Source organism: Periplaneta americana, chromosome 9 (assembly GCF_040183065.1).
Source record: "Periplaneta americana isolate PAMFEO1 chromosome 9, P.americana_PAMFEO1_priV1, whole genome shotgun sequence".
Taxonomy (NCBI): domain Eukaryota; kingdom Metazoa; phylum Arthropoda; class Insecta; order Blattodea; family Blattidae; genus Periplaneta; species Periplaneta americana.
This window is the reverse complement of record NC_091125.1, coordinates 153837140-153853379: the sequence shown is the minus strand read 5'-3', so window position 1 is coordinate 153853379 and position 16240 is coordinate 153837140. Positions and strand designations below refer to the sequence as shown.

The window sequence follows — 16240 nt, the reverse complement described above, 5'->3', positions numbered from 1 at the left end:
CATCTAAGTTTTGGTTACAATTACCGGTATGTCTACCTATTTTCAAACTATAATTATACAGTAGAGCCCCGATTATCCAGACTTCGATTATCCGGCCTTCCATGTTAGCTAGATAGCTTTTTTTTCTAATTATGTACAGTAGTGTACATGTATTACACAATACTGAACAATAACAAAGCTTTTTAAAGTCAATTACATACTGCACTGTATTATGAATAAAAACTCGTTTATTATGTACATGTGAGTAATGTCTTTCTATATTACTGGGTCCGACTTTTGTCTGTTTAAGATTACAGGATCAAAAACCACATAGCGCTCTCATCTCTATATTATCTGGATTGCCCTCGGCCTGTATAGTCTGGATAATCGGGACTCTAGTGTATATATATCTGAATAAATTCCCTTCCTTCCCTCCTCCCACCGACAAATTACAGAGTATGTAGAATGTTTCAGAGAAACAAAATTTTGATACAATGATCAATTGAATTTTAAATAAAGTGTGGTAAAAGATGTAGAGACTGGATTAATCTTGCTCTGGATAGGGATCGATGGCAGGCTTATGTGAGGAGGGCAATGAACCTCCAGGTTCCTTAAAAGCCATAAGTAAGTAAGTATGTAAGTAAGTAAGTAAGTAAGTGTGGTAAAAGATACAAACATTTATTACTAGCTGAAAGCATCCGGAGTTACCTGGGTTTTCCTTTTTGCTTATATTTTTAATTACTGGTTGCTAGACTTTTCAGAAATCTCTGAAACTCAACTACAGACAACCAAAACGAATTGTCGTTACTCAGCTTTCCTCGTCCATAAAGATGAATCTTTACATTGCATGACATACATGAATTAATGAACTTCTTAGCTTGCGAGGGTTAACTCAATTTAAAACAGCTGTAAATCAGGCACCAAAAAGAGAACATTTCATCATGTGCCTTACATTCAATTGTTTTTAATTTATTTATATATATTTATTTAATTTTATTTATTTATTTAATCTGGTGTAGTTAAAGTCCATCAGATCTTCTCTTCCATATCACTAGAAAGACAAATAAAATAATAGAAAAAATAAAACTATAAACAAAGTAAAACCAAAAGAAAATATATACAGGCTACAATCACACAAACTTTAAATGAGTTAGTATTGTCTTGAAGTTTAGCAAAACAAAAACACACCCCTCGATTTCTATACGCCAACTTAGCATTGACTCAATATTTTACAGATGTTACATTTTATCTCTGCTAGTCAATTTCAAGTATTAGTCGGTAGATCAATGCGTGAAGTGTTGTTGTTATCGTCTAATGTGCTGCATCTAATACTGAAGTCATTAGCAGTCTTGCTCTCCAATACTTCGAGGATTTAGAATCTTCCTGTTTGACAGTGATGCAGTTGTTCAAGTGGTGTTCATCCATTTCTTCCTCCAGATGATTGCACAAGATACACTTCGGTGAAGGGAAAATATTGATTTGGATGAGGTGTTAGTTTGCAACATCGAGTACCTGGGCATGGCTTAAGTAGCTGAGTGAAGCTCTAGGGGCCTTGAAAAAAAAGAGGACGAGGGTGGGAAAGCACCCACAGTTATGTGAATCTGCAGCACACATATGTCCACCATCTTTTATGAAGCACCAGTATACTTCGAGTATTCCTAAGTATAGTTTTTACGTGATTTTATTAATAATTGCCAGTTTGCCACCCTAATGCAGTACTTGTTAAAATTAAAATTTCGATTTTAATTATTTCTGTGAATTAATTTAAAATAGATTTTAGTAGATAGCTTTTTTCGAAGAGCACACACTAATCAAATATAGATAACTCAGTACAATCAATTAAACTAATGCAGATTCATTAATTAAAATACCTATGTACGAATGGTTTTTGTATATAAGTAGGTCTAATCTGTATTTTGTAGAACAATATTTGGTTTTGTGGTGTGCATTGATGAAGTGACAGCTGATTTGACGCAACATTATATTTGGATGAGTTTGAGTTATAATGTTATATAATATTATATTATAATACCGGTAGTTCGTGTACAACAGCTAAAGGATGATAAACAGGGAAAAGAGTAACAGTTTTCATGCATGACAACAGTCCAGTAGGTGCGCCATTTTCCTATTGTGGGTACCGTATCCTCATAGCTGTCACCTGTATAATCGATGACAGAACATGACTGCCTTCCCTAATAAGGTCATAACAATCCATTACACCTCAGTGATGATTTCGCCCGCGATTTACTTCCATGTACAGAGTATGACCGTCACCCACAGTGGAAACACTTACAAAAATATTGCAGGGGTGAGTATTTCTGATCTTCCTTTCAGGAGAGAAGGCTGTTACGTTTTGTCACAAAGTACACATGTCACAGAAGTTGTTGAAACTATTTGCCCTGAGTACCGGTACAGGGGTGACATGTGTATCAATTGATGCTCTGGTATTCCTAAAATAGCGAAATGTTTCGAGAATAATTTCTTTAGCTACGGCTTTATGAGTAGCCATTTCTTCTACATTGCGTGTGTGTGCATGTGCGTATGCATGCACGCATGCTAAGAGAGCAATAAAATACATTAAAATAAATAAAAAGACTTATGTGTTTTGTAAATTAAGTGCATAGCTAATTGGAAAATTAGGCTGAAAGTCTGCATAGTTTGGCAATGGTGCCTTGCCAGCTCACCTATAAATACACAATCTCTATCTGAATAACAGCATTCCGATCCATAGCTACTGTAGTAAGGTTGTCAGACCTCCTCATGGCAGATGTTGATCTTTTTATTTAATTTGCAGTAAAACCGCCCATTTTATTAAAAAATGCAAAGGGATAAATCATTCCTTATCAGTTTTTCTAGTGATAAGAGTAAAAATCAGACTTGTGCAGATACTACTTATCTTACAAAATAGTGTTAACATTTAGGGAAATTTTTTATTAATTTTTTTTTTTTTAGAATAGTATTCATTTGGGACTAATACTGTATTGAAATTGTATGTTGTATACTATCCAGGAATAATCTGTTAAAATATGCACACTGATATTACTTTCACTCTATATACAATTATAATATAGAAGTCTTGTAGACCAGATGTTTCATCTCCCCCACAAAAAAATCTATACAGGTGAGATTGGGCGATAGAGGTGGCCAAGTACAGGCCAACCCATCCCATCCCATCCCATCCAATCCAATGATCTTGAATGCTGCATTTAGAAAGTTTTTTTTTACATTGATGGCAAAGTGTACATGTGTGAGTAAACTCCTAATCTGCCCTAGTGGGGCAAACCTCCGCAACTGTCGGACCATTGTCACATACTATTCCCCTTTATCTTCTCCATTGCCCCTAAGCCATTGTAAGCAAACTAATTTAACACCTTGTAAAGTATAGCTGGTCTGTAACAAAATAACTGAAATTTTCTTCCAGTCCTGTGTTCTCAAATAGAATAGCCCTGTTATTTTATTATCCATTTTCACTCCTGGAGAAAATAATGAAGTAAATGGTTTTAACAGTTATTGCGAACTGTAGTCTGGATTAAAGACATTTCTAGGAAATTCGACTCTTTACACGCCATGAAGTTTGGGAGACATGAAGGTAGAGTTTCATGCTTTCATGACATCGGCATTAAAGTGAGATGGTGTAGTTGAAGTTAATAACAATAATAATAATAATAATAATAATAATAATAATAATAATAATAATAATAATAATAATAAATTAGGAACATTAAATCCAGACATTTGAGATGGGCAGGGCATGTAGCAGGTATGGGCGAATCCAGAAATGCATATAGAGTGTTAGTTGGGAGGCCGGAGGGAAAAAGACCTTTAGGAAGGCCGAGACGTAGATGGGAAGATAATATTAAAATGGATTTGAGGGAGGTGGGATATGATGATAGAGAATGGATTAATCTTGCTCAGGATAGGGACCAATGGCGGGCTTATGTGAGGGCGGCAATGAACCTCCGGGTTCCTTAAAAGCCAGTAAGTAGTAGTAGTAATAATAATAATAATAATAATAATAATAATAATAATAATAATATTTCAAGAAATCCAAATTACGTTAAGGTATGGATTTGGGTAGGTCATTCAAATCTCCCGCAATGTATTCAACCATGGAGAAAGATGGTCATGGCGGCGAAAGTATTAAATAATAGATGTCGTTGCTATCATCGATGAATTGTTGATTTCACTTGCGATTGATGTGTTTTGTTTTGGAGAGGTGTAGGTTATTTTGTCACTGAATACTAGTATTGTGCTGGAAATGTAATAATATTACTTTTTAATTGTAACTATGACTTAAGAGCTAATGTAAGTATTAATTTCGGAATGGTGCGGAAGATGTTGAAATACTGTAGTGTGGATGGATGTCCTGGTTCTAGTAGAAGTGATCCAGAATTGAGATTTTTCTTCTTTCCACGGAATCCCTTGAGGTAAGTATCTTGACAGTGATAGGTGTTTAGATATTGGAAATAACGTTGCTGTAAGAACCTTCTTAAGTCATTACCCAGAATTGTAAATTTTACAGTGCTAAACTTGCAAGGTGGAGTGCAATATTAAATTTGAAAGTTGTGCAGTTAGGTTCTTGTAGGAGAAGAGAAACTTTCAAATACTTTTCGGTGAAAATTTATCGTTAAGGTAAAACAGCTGGCCTCGTTTAGATTTTATCCCAAAAATTATATCAATAAACGTATATACCGGCATACCAAAACCCAGAACAAACCAAACCTAACTTGTCACTGATCCTCGATCTTACGAAATCGTTATATACTGTATCTCCCTATCTACAAAAAAAAAAAAAAAAATGTACTTCACCATACTTTCAACGTCGTAATATTACTGGTAAGCATATAATGCCTTTCAGTAGCAAAAATTAGTCAAAGTGAAAAATGAGACATTGCCTAGCTTTCAGATTATCATGGTAATGAATTTGGGTTAGGTTTGTTTCTGTGCAGCCTAGATGTAGACGTGAAGCATTCAGGATCACTTACACAAGTCCCTTAAAATTTAAATTTGCGCTAAACTGGAGATTTCCCACGGTATCTTTGAACCGTGTCGTTACGTTTAGCACCAAATTTAAGTAAATACACAATCTCGCCAACATAAGAACACTACGTTGATGTGTGGCGTCGTTGTAGGGAGAAATTTGTTTCTTTTCTCTCTCTACCTCCTTCGTTCTGAATATTACTGAGAGATAACACCACTGTTAGCTACAAGATATATTTGCGCAAATATATTGAAGTACGAGTAGATTACGTGACTTAGATGAGAGTCTCGAGACAAAACAGTTTTGCTATATTTATTTTTTTTTATTAAATGTTAAGCACAGGAACGCCATTTCGTAATTTTATTTAAGAAACAAGCCAAACAAATTATCTTTGCATCAAAAACGGATGCTCCCTGGACCAAATTATCGTATTTTATAATTGTTTGAATACAACAGAAGCCAGAAGTCTTGCACTTGACTAGTGCAGTGAATTATTTAAGAATATAGTCGCGAATTTTACTACCACCTTTCGATTGTGTTTTGTTTGGCACGGCTCTGTACGGCCTGGTGACTAGTGGCCAGCGAGTAACGTCGACTATCGACATTGCTCTGCCGTGGGTATTATCCAGTTGTTCCGTTAATTAAAACATCCATGCATTGCTAGTGACAGATCCTTGTTGCAGGGCTCAACTATGGGCAGAGAAGCTGGGCATGCCCTGCTCTGTGGAGGAGGCAAGACCTTTATGTAGGAAAGTGGTGTGTAGTCGTCACTTCTCTGACACCGACTTCACAACAAATAAGAGAACACGTCTCAACTGGACTGCTGTGCCGTCTCTCCATGATTCAGTCTTGGACTTAATACTGAAACCAGAACCATCATTCTCGTCAATTTCTTTGCCTGAAAGTCCAGTTCCCACAGTTTTGGATTCTGAAGATGAGCTCAGAGTTTTAGTGCCCACCAACACCTATGCCAAAACATCCATTTGCCCCCCAACATTTATTCCAATTCTTGTCCCTGAGCATACAGACAATTATTCCCCATCTTTGGCTGTTCCCAAGAAAGAACCTTCACAGCCTTCAGATGATACATTATCATTGAAAGATCCCTTGTCTCCTCAGGTTCCTATGAGGGACAGCAATTGCGGGAGAGAATCAGAAGGTGTTAGTTTATCACGTTCTTGTAGATCAAATCTTGAAACAGTGCTGAAAAAGATGGAAGAACAATTACAGATAGAAAGACGGCTAAGACTGAAATTGGAAGGCCAACTGCTGAGGGAGCAACAGCAATGGATGCAGCCGAAGTCAGAATTTGAAAACAAAAAGCAGTGCTGCAGTGAACTTGAAACACAACTGCAAATAGAAAAACAGCAAAGAAATGAGCTTCAAGCACAACTGGAAATAGAAAAGCAGCAAAAAAATGAGCTTCAAGCACAACTGAGAAAAGAACAGCAGCAAAGAAATGAGCTTCAAGCACAACTGCGAATAGAACAGCAGCAAAGAAATGAGCTTCAAGCACAATTGGAAATAGAAAAGCAGCAAAAAAATGAGCTTCAAGCACAACTGGAAATAGATAAGCAGCAAAAAAAATGAGCTTCAAGCACAACTGGAAATAGAAAAGCAGCAAAAAAAATGAGCTTCAAGCACAACTGAGAAAATAACAGCAGCAAAGAAATGAGCTTCAAGCACAACTGCGAATAGAACAGCAGCAAAGAAATGAGCTTCAAGCACAACTGGAAATAGAAAAGCAGCAAAAAAAATGAGCTTCAAGCACACTGGAAATAGAAAAGCAGCAAAAAAAAATGAGCTTCAAGCACAACTGAGAAAAGAACAGCAGCAAAGAAATGAGCTTCAAGCACAACTGCGAATAGAACAGCAGCAAAGAAATGAGCTTCAAGCACAATTGGAAATAGAAAAGCAGCAAAAAAAAGAGCTTCAAGCACAACTGGAAATAGAAAAGCAGCAAAAAAAATGAGCTTCAAGCACAACTGGAAATAGAAAAGCAGCAAAAAAAAATGAGCTTCAAGCACAACTGAGAAAAGAACAGCAGCAAAGAAATGAGCTTCAAGCACAACTGCGAATAGAACAGCAACAAAGAAATGAGCTTCAAGCACAACTGGAAATAGAAAAGCAGCAAAAAAAAATGAGCTTCAAGCACATCTGGAAATAGAAAAGCAGCAAAAAAAAATGAGCTTCAAGCACAACTGAGAAAAGAACAGCAGCAAAGAAATGAGCTTCAAGCACAACTGCGAATAGAACAGCAGCAAAGAAATGAGCTTCAAGCACAACTGGAAATAGAAAAGCAGCAAAAAAAAATGAGCTTCAAGCACATCTGGAAATAGAAAAGCAGCAAAAAAAAATGAGCTTCAAGCACAACTGAGAAAAGAACAGCAGCAAAGAAATGAGCTTCAAGCACAACTGCGAATAGAACAGCAGCAAAGAAATGAGCTTCAAGCACAACTGGAAATAGAAAAGCAGCAAAAAAAAATGAGCTTCAAGCACAACTGGAAATAGAAAAGCAGCAAAAAAAAATGAGCTTCAAGCACAACTGGAAATAGAACAGCAGCAAAGGAGCGAGCTTCAAGCCAACGAAAAGTGCAACAACCAGTCAGTGAGCTCCAAGCAAACTTAAATAGCAGCAAGAGAATAAGATTTAAACATAGATGGAAATAAACCACGGTGAAGCAGTAAGCTTATGGCTAAGCTTGAGGCTGGAAATCTGTGCTGTAGTATGCTCTGAGAGTCACATTAGAAGGATCTCAACTGAATAGTGTGAGTATTATCCAGTTTATTGAACGTGCTCAGATTTCCTGTTTATGTGCATTGTAAATATCATTATCTCTGGTCACAATTCAGTTAATATAAATGTGTTCGTGTTTTAATGCGGAACATTTTAGTGGGCACCTATGTGGGATAAATGTCCGTTACCATTTCTGTAATACTCTATACCAGTGTTTCTCAAACCTTTACCATCATGGAACCTCATTTAACTTACAGTGTATCCAGCATATAGGGAATTATAAGTATGGACACTGTGCTTCGGTATCTTAGATGTAGTACCTAGTGCCTTATTTCAGTGATCTTTAAACCACTCTCTCTGCATCAGGGCGAGGTTCTGCCTTTTTCCCTAGAGCTGGCATTGATATTGCACCAGCAGTGGACAGCAGAAATACTTTTCAGCAGACTTGCCAGTGAATCGCGATTGCTGTTCTACCGTTTGCAGGTGCTCGATTACACAGAAGCATTTGAAAGTGGAATTATACACTAACAGAGCACATGAGAGCAGAAAAACAGACCGGGAAATTTTCTCATTGTCCATTCTTATAATTCTTATTCGCTTGTGTAACCATGTAACTCCTGTAATCCATTTTCTTTGTTCTACTATTGTTGCTGCTGCTGCTACTGCCCCCATCACCACTACCACCACCATCACCACCACCACCACTACCACTACTGTTATTTTGTCATTTTATTATATTATTATTATTATTATTATTATTATTATTATTATTATTATTATTATTATTATTATTATTATTATTAAACATTCGTTTTAACTATTAATAGTTCCATGACTGTTGGACTAAGTGAGAAGTTAGTACTTACTGAAATAAGTTAATGGGCAGCTGTACACGAAAGTTAACATAAAAATCTAAATTCTGTTTTTATCTTTACAGTAGGCCTCCAGTATGATTATGTTAAAGGTAAATAATGATATGTTTCAAAGTATTACCGTATACTCATACCTAGTAATTTTTTTTAGTTTAATATTTTCTAAAAATGTGAATTTGATAAAAAAAACTTCAAGAAATAAGTTGTTTGTTTTCGTACGTAAAATCAGAATCTGATGAAAAAAAAAATTGGTTCCGATTTAATAAAAACTAACTTGACCTTAAAATGAATTGATAACCTACACTCAAACATAACTAATGGCATCGTTTTCCCCCTTGAAATGTTTATTCAAAATTGTATTCTCGCAAATGCATTGTTTTTTAGACAGGCAGCTAGAAAGTTTAAAAAAGACACACTCTACATTGTTTTATGGCGTAAAGTTGTAGCCTCATTTCTGTTTCTGTATTTAGTTTGTTTTAACACTATTTGTTTTGGTGGACACACGTGCAGAAAATCCAGTGATAAAAGTGATACATGATAAATATTATTTTCTGTTTTAGATGTTTTGTTGTTGTTTAGTCAACTGTCTGAAGACAGGTTCTGAACCTCACAAGTGATAACAACAAGGCACCACTTATGAGGCAACTAGGCCAGGAGATAATGGGGTGGGGTGGCCAGTTCCTTTTCTCCTTAGATGTTTATAATAATTAATGTTTATATTATTATCATCATCATCAAGATTCTGGGAATTAAGAACTGGAGGAGGAAGGCCAGGGCCCCATAGGGCTGTCAAGCCAGTGAAGATGATGATGATGATGATGATGATGATGATGAAGCTGATGATGATTGCCAGTGATGATGATAATTATTATTATTTTTATTTTTATTATTGATGTTTCACGTTATTAATTCGTATTTTCGAGATTTTTGTGTACATTTTATAGTATCTGCTAAGTACAAAATAAAATTTATAAACCTTTTAGAACTCCTGGAACCCCTAGAATTAGGTTTTGGAACCCTGGGCTTCTGTTGAATACACTTTTAGAAATTCTGCTCTACATGCATCCTGTTAAAAAATAATACCTACAGATAATTCAAAATTTTCTCGGGCTTCCAGCCAGGTCATAAGTTAGTGATTCACCGACGTTTCGAGGATGTTCATTTTCCTCATCTTCAGGGTTAAATGATATCTAGGGGTACCCAGCTCCTTAATTGAGGGGCTTAGAACAAAAAGCAGGTAAGTGACGGAAACCTAGTTTTGAGGAAATTACAGTTAAAATTCTACATGCAATGAAATATTATACACTAGTTTTGTGAAATGATGCCCATATAGCAGCACTGCACAGTGTGATCACTTACCTGATTTTATCCCAAAGAAACATCCTTTTGGGCTATCACAACACGCACTTACCTCATTTTCTTAATAATGTCACTTACCTGCTTTTTGTTCTAAGCCCCTCAATTCATAGTGCCAGATGGAGGAGTCAGCCGAGGAGCTGTGAGCTAATTGGCTCTTATTAGTGCAGAACGCGGCCGACGTGTCGTCTTGCTTTGTGCTTTTCGGCTGATTGACCGCGGGTCTCACGATGGGCTCGGCGGACGAGTTCTTATGTGTCCTCTGCTGATGACGGCCCTTCGTCTGGGCATTGAGAAATTTAATAGCCGGTGCCCACGCCGCGCTTAGTTGGAGACCCGAGTCCCAATTCAGGTTACTGCGTTCCACCACTATGGCCAAGGTTTCCTTTACTCTTCTATCCCAGTAGCCCGAACACTTCACCAGGACCTCGGTGTTATTAAAATTAGCCCTATGGCTAAATCGGCTGACTCCTCCCTCTGGCACTATAAATTAAGGAGCTGGGGTACCCCTAGATATTATTTAACCCTGAAGATGAGGAAGATGAACATCCTCGAAACGTCGGTGGATCACTAACTTATGACCCACCTGGAAGCCCGAGAAAATTTTGAATTATCACGTTGCCAGGAAAGCTTCAGTAGTATTAATACCTACAGAGCTATAAGGCTTTCATTGTTATTCCTTGTGCAAGTGCCATGTGTTGTGTACAGTCATTCATGCACAGTATTAGTCTATGACCACAGAGAAGCAAGCATTCATTCCAGAAATTCTTTAGTCCTTGTGACTCAGTTCTGCATTGTTGGATTTTGGAATCTTGTGAACCATGTTTTAAAATGCTTCTAACAGATGCCACAGCCAAATCTTGCCAATTTTCTGGTCAAATATTGAAGTAAAGTTGTTTGGGTCAGTAAGAAACTGCAATTTCAAGCTTCAGTATGCAAACAGGTCTGCTTTTGTGTTGCAGGAACCATTAACAGGAGTGAATGCCCACCTTGCACTTGCAGCATGTGAAGGGTGTTGTTTCTAGCAGAGTCAGTTGGGTCACTTACTTCATAATACTGAAATGTAGTGAAAGCCTGTCCCCACTACAGTCAGCTGGAGGTAATGCTTTCATATGAATCTTGTGATGATACAATGGGAAACTTGCATGGAGCTTATTTTCTGTCGAAAATTGATTCTTTTTACGCAATGTGCATTTCACAGTGTATATGCAATTTTTATGCTTAACTTATCTGTAGTAATGTCACGAGAGGTCTGAGATTTATCTGGGAAATCTCAGACCTCGAGTGGCATTTATTAGGACTATTTCGTGAATAAAATAAAAATGTAAATAATATATCCCTAAAATTCGATCACAAAATGTTAATAATTATTTATTAACGAATACTTAACCTATTCAGACATTGTGAAGTTGAAATACTTGTAGATGAATATCGATTACTGCAATAAAGAAATTCGATGTTATTATTCAGTAATGCCAATTGCGAAATACAGGTTTAACAATGTTAATTACATGTACTGAACTTTTCTCTTATTATTAAATCTACGTATTACTCTGTGAAGAGATTTATTAAATCTACATACTTAGACTTCAACAAACAAAATTTGATAACTCAATCCCAAGGGAAAAAATGGAACTCTCTGCATCAAAATCCACAGTTAATTCCCGATTTACCACGAAAATCGTCTGTAGCTGCATTTAGATTGGCAACAGGCCATGATTGTTTGGCCAAACACTTGCATAGAATTGGAATATATCAGTCCCCTAACTGCCCATTGTGCAACTCAAACCAAGAAATGGATTCGGAACACCTCAAAATCTGTGCTTCAGTGACTAGTCATGATAATATCTTTGAAAAATATTGGAGTGCAAGAGGTCAAATGACTTTATTGTCAAACGCCTGGCATTAGAAAACAACAACAACACTTTTCTCTTATTATTATAACATAAAATTTTCATTATCTGCTGAAATCATAATTTAATTTAACAGTAACAGTGGGGACAGCTATATACCAATGCTTATGTATTCACAGCGAGACATGTTGCTACACAGTGAAGCCATCTCTGTATAGATAGGCCTAATTAAAACACGAATTTTATTACGCCATACAGAAGGCAGTTTGATCAAAGACCTTATTATTACTATGCAAGGTCTTTGGGTTTGATAAGCGATAATGTTACATAAATTTGAACATCTGACTTTCTATTAATTGTTTCATTTCATTCACAAAATACAAATTTTATAGGCTACTTATAGGTTATGTTACCTGTGGGAGCAGGACCAATGTCAACTGTGTCTTATTTCGACCGTTACAATCAGTGCTACACGAAAGCATTTTTTATAGCTCGACAAACGCATTCTCGCTGTAGTGTGTAACGGAACTAAAGCTGCATCTACAAAGTTCAATATTCCAATCGTGAATGCGTGCAATCTGGGAAGAATATTGAAAGAATAAAGTTTAAAAGGTACGTTCAATTAAGATGCATGAAGATTGCGCCGTTTTGAACGTCGTCTTCACTGCGTAAATATATTAATTAATATTAAATATCAATCTTGCATTCATTGCCTTAAAGTTGAAAGAAAAGTTTAACCGTGTAGTTGCATCTTAATGTATTCATGATCATCAATTCATGGGGAAACAGTTGGTGATGACTAAACAAAAGAATGACCGTGCGATAAATTGAAAGTGATAAATCTAGATGCAAAAATTATCGCAAAGTCTGACTGTGATTGGTTGGAATTCAAAATTTCATTACACTTCATTGGTCGAAAATAGAATGACGTCATATAAACGAAATAGTCCCCATAATTTTATGCACGAACATTGTTTACTGTTGCAAGGAATTACATATTTTAATAAATCTCATACCATATCATATCAGCAATCAATATTAATTATTCTGAAAGACCTATACAATACTGCTTACATTGCGAATGTGATGCCTCGAATTTTGGCAGATATGAAACAGTTCGCAAGTTGGCCACTTACCAGTGCGACCCCTTTGCATCCGTGTATTATTCTGTTGGAAGTCAGAGGGTTATTTAAATTCAGTTTCTTACTTCATTCTTACTTACACAAATTGCACTTGAGTTATATGACTTTTCTAAATCAACAAATACCATAATATGTACAATGCAAATCGAGCTTTCGGGTATAACTTCCTGTAAAGCTGATTTGAATAATTTCGAGGGAAAAATTGTAACGGGGCCGGGCATCGAACCCAGGACCTTTGGTTAAACGTACCAACGCTCTACCAACTGAGCTACCCAAGAACTCTACCAAACACCGATCCAATTTTTCCCTCTATATCCACAGACCTCAAAGTGTGCTGACAACTGTCAAGCAACCAACATTGCGGGCACACAAACTCTGTGTGACTTGGAAATGTGGTTTGCTTTTAATCAACAATGACGTGTATTATGCAAATCGAGCTTTCAGGTAAAGCAGGTAAAGGTGATTTGAATAATTTCGAGGGAAAAATTGTTCTGGGGCCGGGCATCGAACCCAGGACCTTTAGTTAAACATACCAACGCTCTACCAACTGCCTGGCCTGGAACAATTTTTCCCCTTGAAATTATTCAACCATAATGTGTATTTTCTTCTCTAGTACCGTAAGTCATTTTCTTCATCATTTGTGGCATACAGCTTGTCCAAGTCAAGTCTGCGAGTGGGGATATCTGGATGGAATACAGAGGCAAAACACAGTTGCCACATAGGTCACTTGACGCTCAGATTTCAATGTGTGCACATCGTTTAAAATACACTACGGAGCGCACGCATTTTTTGTCCTTGTCTTCAGATAAAGGCAATGGTTACGCTGTCTCCCAGCCTCCCCCCTCATGCAACTTTCTCTCCTACGCCCACACTTGCCAATCAGAACGCCAAACCTCACTGTCAAGCAGAAGTAGAAGTACAGTCTATTTCAAAGCGTCTTAAATTGTTACCGCTCTATGAACTGAAGCGCAGTAGAAAAAATTTTGCTGTCATATGAAACTGTACTGGTCTCCTCTCGTTACCGCCTCCTTTCACTACAGAACTGCCTCCAACTTCCCCTCTCAGCTCGCAGACTTAACTTGGTCGAGCTGTACTGAAGATTTTTGTCTAGCCACGACATTTTCTGCTGTAAGGTCTGCTTGTTCTTTGTTCCTTAGATATTTGTTTTGTATCTCCACTTCTAATATAGCCAAAATCTTTCTAAAGACTCTGCTTATTATGCCATAACACTTAATTCGTCTATATTTTTGGGGGGGGGGGAGGGGATGTAGATGACTGTGATAAACAAGAGAGTCAGTTAGTCATTCGGAATTTTTCTCCTTCCAGTCTTACCCCTCTGTTAAAAGAATAATATCGGCTAAAAGAATAATATCAGAATATCCTTTTCAGGAACTATGCAGTGCAGTGCCATTTGCACCAAAATCTTCAGATGCCATCCAATGACCAATACCAAGATGATCATCAGGAAGTCAAACAAAAACGAAGTGACAAATGTCATGAGATTTTAGGCACAGTGCAAGATGAATTGTCTGCTCTTACTATCGCCGAGCCAGAAGATAAATTTATTTTAATTGATTAAACTTGAGCGACAGAATTAAGAGAAATAATTAATGCTAAAAATAATAAATTATGTACTTTATGATGGTTATGTGAGTTATCTGAATTGTCGCTGCACACTAATTTATTATAGCATTTTGTTCTGTTATTAAGTTAGTAGCATTCAGAGTTATTGTCAGAACAAAATGTTCACTTTCAGCCTCACATTTTAGCTTTCCAGAACTGATGATGGCCAATAGCAGGCCGAAACATGTTAAAATTTAACACGTGAAAGACATATAATACGTTTTTGCGAGATCGTGCATATTTGCTTGGTTTCCGCACAAAACCAGTCTAAAATTCCATATTCAGCATTCCTAACCTAATACACATAACAATTTCCCTCTTCTTACCGCTTAAGTGACATATTGATTTTACTGCTTTAGGCTTTTAACATATTATTTTTAGAGACATTCAATATAGTAATAATTATAAATTGGAAACTTACCACTGCAATTTCACCTAAATTGCACTGTTAATTATTGTTTTTAAATATTTGCAAAAATTAAGTAAATTCTAAATCATTACATAACCTTACATTTGTTTTAAGTTCGCATTTATAGACTGGGGGAAAAAAAAGACAGACGTATATCACGGCCTGCTGGAGTATAGTAAACACAGAAAACATTTTAAAGCAACAATGTTGAAGATAGATATTTTTGTTTTGCAAATTTGCCGTCATTGAACAGAAACCAAGATGGAGATTTCATTGCAACTAATTAGAAATTCCTCTTTCAGGTATGTAATAAACGATCTTCGCACAAAATAATGTACGATACATGAGCGGTATATTTTCTTTCAATTCTCGGAAATTAAAAAAGCTCAACTACGTTCCGCTTTTTCAAACTTTTCCTCGAACATGAAAACTTCAATATATCACTCTTGTAACGCATATTACTATTTCCAAAAACATTTATATTTATTACTGCTGCTCCAAGATATTTGAATTTTTCCACCTCTTCAAAGGATATGCATTCATTCATAGTGTTCTGCCCAAGGCCAGGTCTTTCACTGCAAACTCAGCATTCTCCATTCCTTCCTATTTTCTGCCTTTCTCTTTTTCTTCTCCTATGATCCATATAAGATAAATGCAAATAAGACGAAGACCATGATATAGGAAGAAAAATAAAGAAGATAAACTTGCGAATTCTAAATGAGGCAGTAGAGCAAGTCGATAGCTTCAGATACTTGGGGTGTACTATAAGCAGTAACATGAGCTGCTGCCAGGAAGTCAGGAGGAGGATAGCAATGGCAAAGGAAGCTTTTGATAGAAAAAGGAGCATCTTCTGCGGACCTCTAGAAAAAGAACTAAGAAAGAGACTAGTGAAGTGTTTTGTATGGAGTGTGGCATTGTATGGGGTAGAAACATGGACTAAGTCTGCTCTGATAATCGGGTTCCGTTAAACTCTGTAATTGTTTCGTACCTCTTATCATTGAAGACTGTGACACCCCTACCTACTGAGCTACATAGCGGGATGATGTCGTAAGACTTCTCTCTAGTCCAGGCTTGCAGAAGTGAGCGCCAATTGTGGCGTACGTCATAAGGCTGAATACATCACTCATCCCTTCCTTCCATCCCCGCGCCATCGATTTGGAAGGGGAGGGGAATTGTATTCAGTATCTGTGTTATGTGATTGCGTACGGGCCACAGATACGTCATTTAACGCCGGTGGACTGTGGACAGGGAACCAACGCTTTCCCCATGTTTCCACCCCTCTCTCGCC

General features: G+C 36.9%; 1 protein-coding gene across 2 annotated transcripts; it reads left to right on the top strand.

Moving 5' to 3' along the window:
* Window positions 1-4149: 4149 nt before the first annotated feature.
* LOC138706623 (zinc finger protein 853-like) lies at window positions 4150-14568 on the top strand. Of its 2 annotated transcripts, XM_069836145.1 has the most exons (5): window positions 4150-4406; window positions 5644-7729; window positions 9130-9234; window positions 10888-11024; window positions 14310-14568. In XM_069836145.1, the coding sequence occupies exons 1-2, from the start codon at window positions 4303-4305 to the stop codon at window positions 6548-6550; spliced, it is 1011 nt and encodes a 336-aa protein (XP_069692246.1). In that variant the 5' UTR covers window positions 4150-4302; the 3' UTR covers window positions 6551-7729; window positions 9130-9234; window positions 10888-11024; window positions 14310-14568. The 2 variants fall into 2 exon arrangements, with proteins under 2 accessions (XP_069692246.1, XP_069692245.1); XM_069836144.1 differs by lacking the exon at window positions 9130-9234.
* Window positions 14569-16240: the final 1672 nt, after the last annotated feature.

Bases quoted from the DNA above. Each gene is read 5' to 3' on its own strand.
- LOC138706623 (XM_069836144.1), top strand. From the start codon at position 4,303: ATGGTGCGGAAGATGTTGAAATACTGTAGTGTGGATGGATGTCCTGGT. The intron at 4,407-5,643 runs GTAAGTATCTTG...TCCTTGTTGCAG, and splicing joins TTTCCACGGAATCCCTTGAG to GGCTCAACTATGGGCAGAGA.